General features: G+C 56.4%; 1 protein-coding gene across 2 annotated transcripts; it reads right to left on the reverse strand.

Annotated features, from left to right (window-relative positions):
- Positions 1 to 1736: 1736 nt before the first annotated feature.
- HES4 (hes family bHLH transcription factor 4) lies at positions 1737 to 6296 on the reverse strand. 2 transcript variants are annotated; one of them, XM_059939316.1, is made up of 4 exons: positions 6067 to 6294; positions 5884 to 5979; positions 5708 to 5795; positions 1737 to 5619 (listed from the first exon to the last, which is right to left on the reverse strand). In XM_059939316.1, exons 1-4 carry the CDS (start codon positions 6172 to 6174, stop codon positions 5234 to 5236), a joined length of 678 nt encoding a protein of 225 aa, XP_059795299.1. In that variant the 5' UTR covers positions 6175 to 6294; the 3' UTR covers positions 1737 to 5233. The 2 variants fall into 2 exon arrangements, with proteins under 2 accessions (XP_059795299.1, XP_059795206.1); XM_059939223.1 differs by having other exon boundaries at positions 5884 to 6296.
- Between the last annotated feature and the right edge of the window lie 10693 nt (positions 6297 to 16989).

Consider the following 16989-nt stretch of genomic DNA (forward strand, 5'->3'; position numbering starts at 1 on the left):
CCACAACTACTGAAGCCCACATGCCTAGAGCCCGTGCTCTGCAACGAGAGAAGCCACGACAATGAGAAGCCCACGCACCGCAACGAAGAGTAGCCCCCGCTCGCGGCAACTAGAGAAAGCCCACACACGCAGCAACGAAGACCCAACGCAGCCCAAAATAAAAACAAATAAATAAATAAATTTATTTTTTAAAAAAGAAAGAAATGTATTCATCATGGACCCAGAGGCTGGTACCAGCACGGGCGGGTTCCCATGAGGACCTCTTCCAGGCGCAAAGCCTGCCTTCCGGCTGTGTCTTCACATGGCCGATAGGGTAGGCGAAAGCTCTCCCGTCTTGTCCCTCTGTAAGGGCACTAATCCCATTCCATGACCCCATCCCCTCCCAGAGGCCCCTCTTAAGGCCACCACCTTGGGGGGTAGGTTTCAACATATGAATTAGCAGGGAAGGCGGGGGGCGGTGAGGGTTGTGGACACATTTAGTCCATTGGACCTGGTCTCTGCTCTGGAAAAGTCCGACCAAAGATTGCAGACTCCAAGTGGGCAGACCGGTCAGCTCAGTCCTGGGATGTTACCCTCACCTCTTAATTCAACAAAGCAAACTCCTAGGGACACGGAGAGAAGAAAGTCCCATGTACACACAGCCAGATGATGCCCTGTCCCACCTGGCATTTCGTCCAGAGCCAGCCTCCTGATCCAAGTAGAGGAAGAAGCTTGGCCAGGTCCTGCCTAACACTTTTCTGACCTTAGGTTGGCAGGGAAAGCCCAAGCCCAGGGCCCCACAGGCCTGGGGCCTTGAGAGGCCATGAAAAGGGAGGGCCAGGAGCTGGGGGTGCTCCGGCTGGAGCCCGGCCAGCCCCCGGCCCCTGGATGTGCGTTTATGGCCCAGGCCGTGGTCAGCTCATATGTTGGGGGGTGGGCGTAGGGGCCAGGAGAGGACAGAGTTGCCTCCCCACACCCAGAGCTGCTGAGCCCTACCCCACTGTGCTAGACAAGGCAAGGGGTGCTGGGGGGACCATGGGTGAGGGGAAGGGTGCAGCTGGGGAAGCCCTCCTCCCCACCAGCCTCTGGCCCACTCGTGGGTAAAGGATGGGAAGGCAGGAAGTGGGCCCCCACCCACCTCCCCACACAGACATGGGGATTCCTTCTCTGAAGTGGGAGCCCAAAGCCACCAGCTGGGTGTCAGGGTCAGGCAGTCCACCAGGAAGAGACACCTTTGAAGCAGCAGCAGCCAGTTGCTTCTTGGTCATCATAGATACCAGGCTGCAAAAAGGGCTGACATGCCCATTGAGGGCAGGTCAGCGTGGCCCTGGGGCAGGTTGGGTTCTGTGGGTCTCAGCACAGAGAATCTCCCACACCTCTCCTTGTTTGAAGTCTGGGGCCCATGAATCCCCAACGCCATGCCCTGTCAGTTATCAGAACAGAAATGGCCCCCTGCCCTGCCCAGAAGCCACAGGGATGGGCCTTGGCTTCCCTGCACCCCAGCTGGAGCTCACAGGGACGCGACCTCCAGGCAGACATCAGGCCAACCCACTCCGCTCCTCACCACAGCTTCAACGGCTGTTTCTGGGTCACACCCCACCTGACCTCTTCCACAGCCCCATCAAGTGGGCACATGGTGGTGGCCCTGGGTGGCGGTGGGCACATTAGTTGTTTATTGTTATTTTTATATTTATTTTAATTTTACATAAAACATTATTATTTATAGCTGCATGACAAATTAACCTACAATTCAGCAGTTTAAAACAACAGACATTTATTATCTCGCACAGTTTCTGAGGGATAGGAGTCGAGGAGCCGCTCAGCTGGGTGGTTCTGGCTCTCAGACTCTCAAGGTTGCCCTTGAGATGTCAGCAGTGGCTGGGGTCTCATCTGAAGGCTCGACAGGGCTGGAGGATCTGCTTCTAAACACCACACTCTGTTGGCCTCTCCACAGCAAAGAACAGCTGGCCTCCCTCAGAGTGGAGAATGTGAGAGACAAAGAGGTAGGCCAGGGTGCCCCTGCAACCTCATCTTCTACAGGACCTCACTGGTCACGCAGGTCAACCTCGGGACGTTTACAAGGCTGAATACCAGGTGGGGGCTCTTGGGGGCCTCCTGGGAGGCCATCAGCCCCAGGGCCTCTTTCCTTGCCCAAGGGTGCATCCTAGGATGGGTATGGTCCCCAGGGCTCCATGGAGCAGAGAGTAGCCAGGCCCAGCTGCAGAACCCTCTGGGCTCAGCTTCTTCCTCGGGAAAAGGGAGCAGGTCCTGGAGCCAGGGCATGCCAGTGCGTGCCAGGGGAGGGGAAGAGGCTGCTGGGGCCTAGAGATACTCGGGCAACCACAGGAGTTCTGGTGGGGGAGCTAAGCCCTCACCTCTCACAAGCCAGGGCTCCAAGCAGCCCCAGGCCCTGCCCCACCCCAAATTCCCAAGTGACTGGTTTCATGGGCCTGGCCAGGCCGACTTCTGTCACCATGAGGACTAATTCTTTCTCCAGATTTCAAACACCTATGACTTGCTGTCATTGTCTGGTCCCCAAGCCCTGACCCCACAGGCAAGACAGAGGGGCCCAGCATCACAGGGCTCCACAGGGCTGAGACACCCACAGAGGCAGGCAGATCACCTGACCTTGCACATGAACTCAGCAAACATTTATTGACCCTTGGTCCCTGCCAGGAACTGGGCTGGAAGGAGGCCACAGATGAATGAGGCCCCACCCGCCAGTGGAGGAGAAATGATCAGTTGGCCGCACCCTCCCCGCAGGAGGAGGAAGTTCTGATCCCTCCCACACACACACACCCTCCCCCCACCCGCAAGACACAGCCACCGGAGAAGATGCTTCCTCTATTATTGTCCCGGGAAGGTCTGCAAGACAAAAGCCAAGCCAAAGGGGTGGAGGGACACAGAGGAATTACCCAGAGCCCCTCTGAGGCATGGGAGGGGGCAGGAAATGGGCGGAAGAGAGGGGAGGGTGGGAGGAGGAAGAGCCCCTGCTTTGAGGGGGAGACCCCAGCCCAGCTCTCCGGGGCTGGGGCAGGTGTCCAGGCTGAGCGGGGAGAGGGGTGTGGGCTCCTCCCACAGACAAGGATACTGCTGAGGGGCAGCCTGGGGAGGGAAGCCAGCCTCGGCCCGGCTGTGCTTCCTCACACGCCCCTAATCTAATCAAGGGCGACACCCTCTGCCAACCTCCGGGCTCCTCTTTCATCCAAGCTAATTAACGAGGTCTGTATGGCCTGAGCCCGACCTGAGCGTCTTCCTGTTCCAAGCAGGTGCTGGGGACAGGAGCGAGTGACACAGACACGGCCCTGGCCTCCAGAGCCCTCGGGGTCTGGGGTGGCTGCCTCAGGTGAGAAAGTGGGGAGAGAACGGGGCGGGGGGGTGAGTACAAAGGGATAGAGACGGGAGGAGCTTGCCTGTCTGAGGGTCAGTGTGGTTCCCTCAGAGCCTGAGGTCCCTGGAGGGCTAACAGGGCGCTCGGCGCAAAGATCCCTTTGGCAATAGCGTCTTGAGAACAGATGACCAGGAACAGGAAGTAAGGAAGTAAGGGAGGGGGCAAGGCCCAGGGACGGAGGTGGGGGGCGGTCTGGTCTGGCGCTGTCACCACCCTCTCCCTGGAGAAGGGAGAGTGTGATGACCCAAGTTCCAGGTGACCTTCCCGGGCAGCCCTTCTCTCTCTGGCCACCAGGTGGGGCGCTCCCCCTACCCACGGACCCACCCACCCAGCTTCATATCCCAAAGCCGCCGGCCCTCCCCTCCTGCACTGAGGCCCTCCCTGAGCAGTTCCCCTCCCCCAACCAAGCTGAACTTTGGTTTCTGAAATGGACCCTCTACAATTCTCCTGCTGGGAGGGCCTCCCAGGCTGGTCAGCAGCAACTCCCCCACAGTCCTGCTGGTGACCCAGCTCTCCCAGCCTCCCCAGGGCCTGTGTGCAGAGGGTGCGGCACCTGCCCTGCATGGCTGCAACTGTCCAGGACCACTGGCCTGGGCCCTGGACACTCAGGGAGATGGACCAGGCAGCTAGAGGTCGGGGAGGAACTGGCTTGGTGGGACGTGGCAGGCCCTGCCGGTGTGCACGGCTGAGTCCAGGAGGGCAGGTGAACCTTGCACACGACACGGACACGGGAGCTGATGGGCCACTGGGGGAGGGGCAGGCCAGCCCCGGCAGTGATTCACTCTCCTCCTCCGTGATGGTCCCTGGCCAGGCAGGCGGCCGGCAACCATCAGATGAACTTGGCTGTGGTTGGGACACAGATCTTGCCTCAGCCTCAGGAGGGCTCAGGATGAGACACCGCAGTCCCAGCTGCGTGCCTTGGACCACCCCCTCACCGCACCTGGAGCACAGCCCCAGCAGCAGCCGGGGGAGGCCTGGGACCACAAGACAGCGACTCCCGGAGTGGGGACGGGGGGCGACGCCCAACGCCACCTAGGATCGCTGTATTGTAGGGTGAACACACAGCCGGTGCTCACGACGGATGCATAGGCCGGACCAACGCCAGTTCCTTCGTACTGTAGGGGGACCTCCCCTCTCAGGGCAGGATGGGGCACACAGCAGGGCTGCACTCTGGCAGGAGAAGAGCCCCAGCACTAAGTGCCCTTTGTCGGGCTGGCCCCCGTTCCCTGCCCCTGGGACTCAGATGCCCTCTCCTGCTGGCACCCCTCTCCTGGGCAGACACTGGCCTGGGGCAGGCTCGACGCACGGGCGGGCACAGGCAGCTTGGTGCTGAGCCACAAGAAGGCAGGAGGTGGAACAGGCCAGAACCGAAGCTTCAGGGACAGTCAGCCCTCACCACAGCTCAGCACCAAGACAACAGTGTGAAAATACATGTGTCCACCTTCCAGGGTCCTCGAGAGTGAGAGTGGGGGAAGAACATGCCCAGTGACGCTGCACGACTGCTTCCCAGCACTGGGAGACGTTCTGGAAAACGTGATGACTGCCACCGTCCTGCCTGAGCCTCCCGAGGGACCTCTCACACACACCCTCCTCCCCACTTCAAGGCGGGTCGCGGCTCCAGCGCAGTGAGATACAGGCAAACGCAAGGCCGGCCGAACCTGCGCGCCGGGCACCTGCGGGCCCAGGTGGGAGCAGAACCCCCGCGGCCCGCCCTGCCCGCTCGCGCGAAGACGTCAGCCGACCCCGCTGCTGGGCCTCTGCCGGACTGGACCCTTCACGAAGACGGCAAAACAAAACTCCCGACGCGGTCTCTGGAAATAAATATTTTCTGGCACAGTCTCAGCGGGTTCTGAGGCCGCGACCTCACCGCAGCCACGGCCTCCAGGGTGCGCCCCGGCCCTGAGCCGCGGCCCCGGGGGCGGCGAGGGGCGCCCCCGTCCGGCCCGGCAGGAAGGGCGGCGCCAAGACCGCCCCGGAGCGCGGCAAGGGGCAGGGGCCGTCGAAGGCCGGCGGTGGCGGGCGGCCCGCGTAGACCGCGGGCGCCAGAACTTCGGCGGCGGGGGCCGGTGGAAGCGGGCGGCGCGAGGGCCCCAGCCGGGCCAGGCAGGTCGCCAGATGGCCGAGCAGGCGGGACCGCACGTCGGCCGGGACGCCCTCGCAGCCGGCCAGGAAGCGATTCACCTCGGCCAGACACTCGTGGAAGCCGGCGCGGTACTTGCCCAGGACTGCCGGGTCGGCGCGGAGGGCGGCTGCGGGGGTGGCAGGGGACAGGCGGTCGGGGCCCGCGGTGGCGGCGGCTCCGGCCCCAGGCCCCTCGCCGCCGCCTCCCGCGCTCACCTGTCACCTGCACGCGCCGCAGGCTCTGCAGGTGCTTCACGGTCAGCTCCAGGATGTCCGCCTTCTCCAGCTTCGAGCGGCGGGAGCTCTGGGGGCGGGGCCGGTGTGGGCGGCTGGCAGCCCGGGAGCGCCCGGATTCCAGGCTCCCCGATCTCGCCCTCCCACCCCCGACTCACCTCTTTCCTGAGGGCGTCCAGGAGGAGGCTCCGGAGCTGGGCGAGGCTCTCGTTGATGCGCGCGCGGCGCCGCTTCTCCATGACGGGCTTGGAGGACTGCGGGGCCGGCAGCGGCTGAGTCCCGCGGGCGTCAGCTCCCCTCTCCCCCCCGCTCCTGCCAACCGCGTCCGGCCGGGTCCCCACCTTCCGGTGCTCGGCCGCGCTCCGGGGCTGGTCCGGGGTCCGGCGGGCACCGGCCGGCGCTCCCGCCCGCGGCGAGGCCCTCAGCTTCCCCGGGGTGTCGACAGGCATGGTGCGCCCCCCGCGCCGCCCGGGGCCGAGGGCGGGCCGGACGCACGGCTTCCGGAGCCCTTCTCCCGCGGGTTCCAGGCTCCGGGACCGAGCGCGCGTAGTCCGCCGCCTGGCTATTTAAGGAAGCGCCGCCGCGGGGCGTGTGAATCCGGCTCCGCGTTCTTTCCCACACTCGCGCCAGCCAATGAGCCGCCGGCGCCGGGCAGCCCGCCCCCGGCCGCAGCCCCCGCCGGCTGTCAGTCACGCGTCCGCTCCCGGCCCACCGACCCCGCGGGTGACAAAGGCGAACTGGGGCACCCCGCCCGCGCCCGCCTCTGGCCACGCCGGGCCGAGGCGGGAAAGTCGCCGCGCCCGCTCCCCCGTTCCGAGCGGTGCGCCGGGAGGGGACCTCTCCGGGAGGGCGGAGGCGCGAGGCTCACCTTCAGGGCGAGCGGGGGCCGCGGGAAATCTGAAAGGAAAATTCGCGAGGGGGACCGGGTGAGGCGCCCCCGAGGAGCCGGCGAGCCTCGGCCCGCGCGCCTCTGCTCTCCGCGGACCCAGCCGGGCCCTGGGCCTCCGCGCGGCCTGCGAATCTGACCCCCGCCGGCTGCAGCACCTGCACGAGGCCCCTGACACGGTGGACGTGGAACACCAGCCGCTGGGCAGGAGAGAGGCTGGCTGGCCAAGGTCGTAGACAGGCAGAGTGGCATCACGGGACCAGTGAAGGTGATGCCACAAGGCGGGCGGAGTGACGTCATCAGTCAGGCAGGATGACGTCATGGAACAGAATGTCAAGCCGTCACTGGGCAGGCTGGTGATGTCTCAGGGTTAAGGTAGATGATGACACAAGCCAAATGGGGTGATGTCATGGTCGCTGGTGATGTCACTCTCTTCCAGATTACCCAACAGTGAGCCAAGCACTAGCAAAGTAGAGCTCACAAAAAATGAGGGACGGGCTTCCCTGGTGGCACAGTGGTTGGGAATCCGCCTGCCAATGCAGGGGATATGGGTTCGAGCCCTGGTCCGGGAGGATCCCACATGCCACGGAGCAGCGAAGCCCGTGCGCCACAACTACTGAGCCTGTGCTCTGGAGCCCGTGCTCCGCAAAAAGGGGAGCCACCGCAGTGAGCAACCCGTGCACCACGAAGAGGGGTGGGCCCTGCTCACCGCAACTAGAGAAAGCCCGTGTGCAACAACGAAGGCCCAACACAGCCAAAAATAAATAAATAAATAAATTTATTTTTAAAAAAATGAGGGACACCTGTTAAAATTTTGTTTGTTATTTCAAAGAGGCATTATGGGGAAAAAAGAGGGCTAAGCTTATTTTCGCGTTTGATGTTTTCGTTCTGAATTCCCTTGCGCCGGCAGTCTGGTGTTTTGAGCACTGAGGGTTCCAGGCCACTGTGGCCTGGCGGCCGTCTTGTCGGCATCCCACAGATGTCTCCTGAGGCCCACGGTAGACCCGGCCTGCCCTTGGGGCTGAGGAAGCGTCTCCCGGGCTCTAATCCGACGCGGGGGGCGACGGCAAACAAGCAAAATTATGTCGCAGTTGCCAGAGACAGAAAGAAATGGGTAGGTTGCTGGGGGAGAGGAAACCCCTCTTTCGACTGGGTGGTCTGGACGGCTTCTTTGCGGTGGGTTCCAGGAAAGAAGGCAGATCTGCAAGGCCCGGGGAGGAAGTGGCATACCCAGGGTGGAAAGGGACCACAGGGCCCGAGGGAGGAGGGGCAGGGGCAGGTGGGCGCGGGGCCCGGGAGAGTCGTGCTGGGCTTTTCGAGCAGCGGAGTGGGCCGACTGGCAGCTCCGAAGGGTCACCTCGGTGCTAGGCCTACCCAGTGGGTGGGGTCGCCGGCTGGCCCCTTACCCAACACCAGTTCCCGGGGTCCCAGCCCAGGGTCCCGGTGTAGACGCCTTTTCTCCTTTCTGAGGCCAACCTAGTCTGGCCCTAGCCTCGCCCTCTGGAACCCCCCCATCCCACCCCCGGCGCGAAACCGACCTCTCAACCGTCTGCGGGGGCGCCCGGGGTGGGGCGGGAGGCGGCTACACTGGGTGTGTCTGTGGGCTGTCACCCCCGAGGCCAGGCCGCCCTCTCCCCTCCCCGGCCCCAGAGGCGCAGCCCCAGAGGAGCGTGCGGGGCTGGGAGCGTTGGGAAGCCGCGGGCATCGGGCAGGAGCAGGCGGTGGGGACCCATCCAGCGCAGAAAGCCCTGGGAGCGCTGACTGCCCCGGCGCCGCCGGGGTGGCTGGGACCAGCCCTGCGGTGGATGAGGCCGCGGGAGTCGCGGAGTCCCCACCCCGCCCCCACCCCCGCCGGCGGGCTGCACGCAGGAGAGAAAGCCCCCGAGTGCCCCGCTGGGAAGCGTCGGCGGAACCCCAGGCCGGCAGGCGGGGCGCTGGGACGCGGTCTGGGTGGGCTCAGCCCCCCACCCCCAGGAGACCACACAGGCAGGGGGTTCAGACCGCAAGGAGAGGCTCGAGGAGCCATGTTTGACCATTCTTTACCTGCTAGCGGTTAGACGGGTTCGCTTACGCTCCGGTACCTGTTTCCTCACCTGTAAAATGGGCTATCTTTTCATTTATCCCTGGGTTGTTGGGAAGATAAATGAGCTCCTATTCGGAAAACACCCAGCACAAGTCAGCTTCAGTTGGTACTGCCCGGGGGAAGGAAGCAGATGCAGGCAGGGAGGAGCCACCTGGACTCAGCTCGGCCACGTGCCCCTCTGCACCCTCTGCCCTCTGAGACGCCCCCTCCCCACCCAGGGTCTCCAGGGGCCTGTGTCTTGGCCTCCCAGCCCCAGCCCCGGCAAGGAGCCTTCACTAGCCCAGAGCAAAGTGAGTTTCCCTGGGGTTGTCACCCACACCGTCTGTGTGGTCGTGTCTCTGGGCCCTCCTACCTCTGGCCGTTCCCCTACCCTGCCTTTTACATCTGGGCTTGATCTCTGGTAGGGCCGCCGGGTCTCCTGGGGGTCGTAGGGGCTCCCTTGCTCTGAGCAGGGAGGGAGAGTCCTGGGCTGCAGTTGGGAAGTAGTGCTGAGGACTACTGATGTGGAATATTGCATTTTCCAAAGATGGCTACAACAATATCTCCCACTCCAAATACCCTTATGGTGCACCTTGGTGAGATTTTGTGATGACATCGACCAGCAAAGACAGGGGCAGGGGTGAGATGTGAATTCTGAGGCTGGACCTTAAAAATGCCACACACGTTCACCTTGCTGTCTTGGGAAACCCGCTCTTGGAACCCGTTTGCCCCTCTGTGAGGAAGCCCAAACTGGCCCCATGGAGAAGCCCCAAGGAGAGGCCCCATGGAGGGGCCTTGTATAAGTATTGAGCCAGGAGCCCAGAAATCTCAGCTGCTGGACAGGTGATCCCAGCCTACTTCAGAGCCCCCGCCTCACGCCTTCCCAGCTGCTCCTGGGTGCTTTGTTCCAATTCTTGATTCACAGAATACGACAGTTGTTACTGTGACCTTTGGGGGTCATTTGTTACACAACAGTAGTAACTGGAATAACTAAGATGGCCCAAGCCCTGGATCTCGCCCTCCCCCCTCCCCACTCCCCCACCCCCACCCCACTCCCCATCTTGTTCCTTCCTTTCTCTGGCAGGAAGAGAGGCACAGGAGCTTGGAGCCCTGGCTGTCCATCTGACGAGTTTGAGTTGATTTTTGCAAGCCATCAAAGGCCAACTATCTGTCCTCCTAGATCCAGGCTTGAGTGGGCCAAGCCCCAGTTGGCTGGTGGTCCCAGAGACATCTCCAGGGCCCACTGTTGGCCACCGAGTATGGGGAGCAGGGGGCTGAAGCAGGAAAGTCAGTGGGGGAGTCTGTGTGGAAAGACAGGTGTATTTTCCAGGCCAGACACTGGGCTCCAGCCTTGGGTTGGGGGTGGGGATGGTCCTCTGGCTACCATGACAGCGTTCCACACAACATCATTCAGACAGTGTCCCTTGGGGGTCTGCCACGTGCGATCTGTGAACACGTCCCTCCCAACCTCCAGCATGGGGATGGCACCTGCATTCCCACTCTGCCCCTCAGCATTCCACAGGCATATGAGCCCCAGAACATCAGAGACATCATAGACCACCCCCTCCCTCCGGCACCCCCTACCCTCCTGTTCCCTCCTCTTCTGCCAAGAGGCAGCGGCCTGTGGACTCAGGCAGGCAGGACCAGAGTTGCCAAGTAACCAGGCTAGACCCGTTGCAGGTCCTCTCCCGCAGCATGGGAGTTGGTCGCTGGGGTGATAAAGTGGCGGAGGCCAGGGCTGGAGGAATGCAGCCTTCAGGCTAGAGATGAGGGAAGCAGATACCCAGGACCCAGGCAGAGGCCGGGAGCACCAGGGTGCCGACAGTGAGGCTTGAGGTTCAAGGGCAGTCCCCACCCCTGCGACGGAGGGGGCGTCTTCCACCCTTGCAGGTCATGAGACCGACATACCTTCCCCTCGGCCGCCTGATGCCAGGTGGTGGGAGCGTCCTCCCAACACCTGACGCGTGACGGTACCTTCCCCGTGATCTGGGCACTGTCAACATCTTTCTCCTGAATTGGGCGTTGACACCTCTCCACGTTTGGGGAGCCATGTCCCCCAGCTTCTGGGTGGTGACAGAATCTCCTTCCAACTCCTATCTGCCTGGCACGCTGCCTCCCTGTGGGCTCCCGTGGGCGCTGCTTTTCTCTCCACTTTCCTTGGGCCACCGCTCCTGGGGAGAGGTGGGCTTCCCTGTCCTTCCTGCTTGGCGCGTCCAGACCGGTTTCTTCTTCACCAAAAAAGCCCCAGCTTTGAAACCTCACCTTATTAACAGACCACCCCTTGCTTAACAGACCACACAGACTGCAGTCGACCGCAACCGTGGGGTTGACCCCGCCCTTCCTGAAGGGTTTACTCCTGGTTCCCTGTCACTTTCTCCAGACACTCCTGTCACAGTTCTTGGTGATTTCAATATCCACACGGATGATCCTCCAACCTTCTGGACTTCCTCGCCTCCATGGCGTGTCCTGGGGTAACGTCAATAACTAAGCTCCGGATCCCAGGTGCTGGCTGTTGACTGTAGCTCTCAGTTTCCCACCCACCCTGGAGGCCCCACCCACCGGAAGCCCCGCCCACAGGGGGGCCCAGGTCGGGGCTGGAGCCTGAGGCGGAAGGTCCAGCGCCCTTCGGCTGCTGTTCTAACAGCGTCGCCTGCGGTCCTGCCTCCTCCCTCCACATCCCCAGCCCTTTCTCTCAGGTCCTGTCTCCCGCCCGCCGTGACTCAGCAGGGCCCCAGCTTGTCCTCGTGCCTTTCAGTCTTCTGGTACTTGGGGAACAAGTCTTCACACTAACTTTTCTGTCCAGACAGCTGGAGAGGTCTCTGCCTGGTGAGGGAGCCTGACTGAGGCTCCAGCCTCCTCTGCATCTGACCCTCTGAGAGTTCTCAGACCAACATTCTGCCATCATCCTTGACCCTTGGAGTCCACTCCCAATGCTGCCCCATCAGGTCCTACAGCAGCTCTGTCTCCCTGACGTATCCAAACACCCACTTCTGACCTCTTGCTCTCTCACCACCGGCTGCAAGCCACCACCACCTTCGGCCTGGATTTTTGCAGAAGCTCTTTGCCATGGCAAGGAGGCCAGTGTTGGAGCCAAGCACTTGGTGGGGGGAGGCAGGCAGGAGAGGAGATGAGAGGGCCAGCAGAGTGGCCAGACGAAGCCTAAGCTCCTCTGGTCACTCCGAGGGTGATGGGAAGCCACGGGAAAGAAGGTTGTGTGTAGGTCACTCGGCTAATGGGCCAACAACAAATTATGGGGGGCAGAATAGAAGCACGACCACTGGGATGTATCCGCAGTAGCCTGGGCAAGAGGTGATTGTGCCCTGGACCAGGGTGCACAGGTGTACGTGGTGAGAACTGCGAACTTCTTGGGAGGGTTTTTTGTTGTTACTGCTGCTGTTAGATCATTGAAGGGCTTAAAAATAAAAGCAAGTGTGTTAAACATGATATAGATACTGTCTTAAAGGTTTAAGGAAGTTTAAGTTAGTTTGTAAATGAAACCAAATATTAACCAAAGAACCCTTTATAAGTGGCTGTTGTAATTTCATAAATAGGATATTCAGGCAGGTTTGTGACTAGAACTTATATATTTTGTGGTCATGTTATTAGGTGCATACGAAGTTAAAATCTTTTTTTTTACCAATGAACTCAACCTTTTATTGCTATACAACCTTCTGTATCTAATAATGCTTTGACTATAAGATTTCTTTGTTAATCTGTTAATAAAATTGTTAATGTAGCCACATGGGCTTCCTTTTAGTTAACATTTACCTGGTAGGTTTATTTTCATCCTTTTACTTTCAGTTTCCCATATCCTTATATTTCAGATGATTCATGTCTTCTGTAAGCCACATAAAATCAGATTTTTTTTTTTTTTAATTTTTTAATTTATTTATTTATTTATTTATTTATTTATGGCTGTGTTGGGTCTTCGTTTCTGTGCGAGGGCTTTCTCTAGTGGCGGCAAGCGGGGGCCACTCTTCATCACGGTGCGTGGGCCTCTCACTATCGCGGCCTCTCTTGTTGCGGAGCACAGGCTCCAGACGCGCAGGCTCAGTAATGGTGGCTCACGGGCCTAGTTGCTCCGTGGCATGTGGGATCTTCCCAGACCAGGGCTCGAACCCGTGTCTCCTGCACTGGCAGGCAAATTCTCAACCACTGCGCCACCAGGGAAGCCCCCCAGATTATTATTATTATTATTATTATTATTATTTTTAATTTTACCCTGTGTATTTTTTTTTTTTAATAGAAGGGTTTTTTTGTTTTTATAAATTTATTTATTTATCTATTTTTGGCTGTGTTGGGTCCTCGTTTCTGTGCGAGGGCTTTCTCCAGTTGCGGCAAGCGGGGGCCACTCTTCATCGCGGTGCGCAGGCATCTCACTATCGCGGCCTCTCTTGTTGCGGAGCACAGGCTCCAGACGCCCAGGCTCAGCAGTTGTGGCCCACGGGCCCAGCCGCTCCGCGGCACGCGGGACACTCCCGGACCAGGGCTCGAACCCGTGTCCCCCGCATTGGCAGGCAGATTCTCAACCACTGCGCCACCAGGGAAGCCCCCCCCAGATTATTTTTAACAGGGCTGACAACCCTGGTCATTTAGTCACCCTGGATTTCAGACCTCTGCTCTGTAGAACTGTGAGGGAATAAATTTCTGTTGTTTTAAGCCACCAGTTTGTGGTGATTTAAAAGCCACCAAGACACGGAGACACGTGCTTCCAGGTGCTATCACTTTGCCTGCCTAAAGCCTTTGTGTTTAGTTCCTCTTGTCAAAAGCAGGTGACATTCAATGAAGTAACTAAAAGAAAATAAAGATTCTATTACTGTATGTCAGTATTAAGAAATCAGGAGACATATATGCCATGTTTTTGTTTTCTCTTTTTAAATTTTTAAAATTTTTTAATTTTTAATTTCTTTTTAAAAAATTTTAAATTGTTGTATCTTTGTGCCATGTTTAATAATGGTCATCTGGGGACTTCCCTGGCGGTCCAGTGGTTAAGACTCCTGGCTCCCAATGCAGGGGACATGGGTTCAATCCCTGGTCAGGAAACTAAGATCCCACATGCTACACAGCATGGCCAAAAACAGAAACAAAAACAAAATAATGGTCATCTGAAGGAGATGGAGAGATTTTCACATTCTGTATTCTTTGTTATGTTTCTGGTTTTCTTTTTATAATACTAATATTATTTATGCAAGGAATGAGTCAAGATAGAAACTTAAAATAATATAAAGAAACAATTTTTTAAACTGTTTTGTGCATGTTAACAACTTTGGTGCCATATGAGATTATTTTGGGGGAGGGGAGGTGGAATGATCAATTCATATGCAAAACAATTTGTTTTTTCCATTCTTTTACTTATTTATTTAAAAATTTATTTATTTGATTTTTAATGTATTTAAAAGTATTTATTTTTAAGTATTTATTTTTATTTTATTTATTTATTTACTTATTTATTTTTGCTGTGCCATGCAGCATGTGAGATCTTTTTTTTTTTTTTTTAAGTATTTGTTTATTTATTTATTTATGGCTGTGTTGGGTCTTCGTTTCTGTGCGAGGGCTTTCTCTAGTTGTGGCAAGCGGGGGCCACTCTTCATCGCGGTGCGCGGGCCTCTCACTGTCGCGGCCTCTCTTGTTGCGGAGCACAGGCTCCAGACGCGCAGGCTCAGTAATGGTGGCTCACGGGCCCAGCTGCTCCGCGGCACGTGGGATCTTCCCAGACCAGGGCTCGAACCCGTGTCCCCTGCATTGGCAGGCAGATTCTCAACGACTGCGCCACCAGGGAAGCCCAGCATGTGAGATCTTAATTCTCTGACCAGGGGTTGAATCCATTCCCCCTGCAGTGGAAGCCTGAAGTACTAACCAGTGGACCTCCAGGGAATTCCCTAAGTATTTATTTTTACTTTAGCTAACATATGGCTGTGATGTGCTGTTTGTGGGAATAACCTACATATTCAACAATATGGGATTGGTTAACTAAATTACACTCTATTCTATAATGGACTCATGAAACTATGGGCAACATATGCAGCCATGAAAACAACTTGCATAAAAGTATCTATTCATATGGAAAAATGTTTGTGATATACTTGTGAATAAAGCAGTTTACAAAATGGTGAGAGTAGCATGAGGGTTTCTTTTTTTTCAGTTTTCTTTTTTATTGAGGTGAAGTTCATGTAACATAAACTTAACCATTTTAAGGTACATAATTCAATGGCATTTAGTATATTTAGTACAACCATCACCTCTATCTAGTTCCAAAACATTTTATCATTCCCAAAGGAGGCCTTGTCTCCATGAAGCTGTCACTCCCCATGCCCCCTGCCCCCCAGCCCCTGGCAATCACTAATCTATTTTCAGTATCTATGGACTTGCTTATTGTGGACATTTCTTTTTTTTTTTTTTTTAATTATTTTTTTCTTTACCTTTTTTTTGGCTGCGTTGTGTCGTTGTTGCTACACGTAGGATTTTTCTCTAGTTGCGGCGAGCGGGGGCTACTCTTTGTTGCAGTGCGTGGGCTCCTCATTGTGGTGGCTTCTCTTGTTGCAGAGTACTGGCTCTAGGCACGTGGGCTCAGTAGTTGTGGCACGCAGGCTCAGTAGTTGTGGTGCACGGGCTTAGCTGCCCCTTGGCATGTGGGATCTTCCCCGGAACAGGGCTCAAACCCATGTCCCCCGCATTGGCAGGTGGATTCTTAACCACTGCACCACCAGGGAAGTCCCTTGTGGACATTTCGTATCAGTAGAATCACACAATATGTGACCTTTTGTGTCTGGCTTCTTTCACTGAGCACCATGTTTTCAAGGTTCATTCACATTGTAGCCTGCGTCAGTGCTTCATTCCTTTTTACGACTGAGTAATATTCCATTACAAGGATGGACCACACTTTGTCTATGCATCCACCTGCTGATGGGTTTGGTTGCTCCCCCAGTTTCTACCATTCATCTCCTGTGAATAGAGCTACTGTTAACATTTGTGTGCAAGCATTTCTCTGAACACCTGTTTTCAGTTCTCTCGGGCATATCCCTAGGAGTGGAATTACTGGGTCACGTGAAAATTCTGTTTAACCTTTTGAGGAATAACTAGACTGTTTTCCACAGTGACTGCACCATTTCACATTCCCATCAGCAATGTATGAGGGTTCCATTTTTTCTACATCTTCACCAACACTTGTTATTATTCCCTTTTTAATTATTATTATTATAGTTGTGCTAACAGGTGTGACATAGTATCTCACTGTGGTTTTGATTTGCATTTCTCTAGTGACCAATGATGTTGAGCATCTTTTCATGTGGTTGTTGGCCATTTATATATATATTCTATTTTAAAATGTCTGTTTAAGTCTTTTGCCCAACTTTTAGTTGAGTTGTTTATCTTTTTGTTGTTGAGTTGTAAAAGTTCCTTATATATTATGGATACTAGACCCTTATCGGACATGTGATTTGCAAATATTTTCTACCATTTTGTATATAGTTTTTTTCACTTTGTCAATAGTGTCCAGGAGTTCATTTTTGTAGAAAATAAGATACATCTCTTTCATTAAAACAATCGGAACAGAGACTTCCGTGGTGGCACAGTGGTTAAGAATCCACCCGCCAATGCAGGGGACGCGGGTTCAACCCCTGGTCCAGGAAGATCCCACGTGCTGAGGAGCAACTAAGCCCGTGTGCCACAACTACTGAGCCCGCATGCCGGAACTACTGAAGCCCGCACGCCTAGAGCCCGTGGTCCGCAACAAGAGAAGCCACTGCAATGAGAAGCCTACGCACCGCAACAAAGAGTAGCCCCCACTCACTGCAACTAGAGAAAGCCCGTGCACAGCAACGAAGACCCAAGCAGCCATTAATTAATTGATTGATTGATTAATTAATTAAAAAGCAATCTGAACAAATATTGTCATAAACAAATGGTGGTTATCTCTGGGCAGTTTAGATTGTCACTATTTTATGTTATTTCTGAATTAACGCTGGCAATGATTTCCGAGTTTACTAATTTTGCAGATTGGTAAATGGAAAGTGAAAGTTTCCAATTGTTAGCTCATGTTATGATGTGTGTGTGTCTTGCAAAGGACCCGAGGTGTTGGACATGCAGGGGGTTTCTGAACACACACCCCTGGAGGTGGGGATGCTGTCACAGTCCCCAGGCCCCGCCGGCCAGGTGGAAAGCCCCAGCCCACACCTACCTCACTTTCTTGTCATTGTCATTCTGTTTTGTTTCTGCTATTCACTCCAGGGCCCGCCTTGGGAAAAGGAAACCGAAACTGAAGCTGAATTCGGCTACTGTGCGGCTGGCTCCCCGACACCGCCCTCTGACGTGGTTGCT

This window comes from Balaenoptera ricei, chromosome 1 (assembly GCF_028023285.1).
Source record: "Balaenoptera ricei isolate mBalRic1 chromosome 1, mBalRic1.hap2, whole genome shotgun sequence".
Lineage (NCBI taxonomy): Eukaryota > Metazoa > Chordata > Mammalia > Artiodactyla > Balaenopteridae > Balaenoptera > Balaenoptera ricei.

Coding starts and splice junctions, on each gene's coding strand:
- HES4 (XM_059939223.1), bottom strand. CDS start 6,174: ATGCCTGTCGACACCCCGGGGAAGCTGAGGGCCTCGCCGCGGGCGGGA. Junction 5,796..5,883: donor TGGACGCCCTCAGGAAAGAG/GTGAGTCGGGGG, acceptor CCCCGCCCCCAG/AGCTCCCGCCGCTCGAAGCT. Junction 5,620..5,707: donor GCGGCGCGTGCAGGTGACAG/GTGAGCGCGGGA, acceptor CCACCCCCGCAG/CCGCCCTCCGCGCCGACCCG.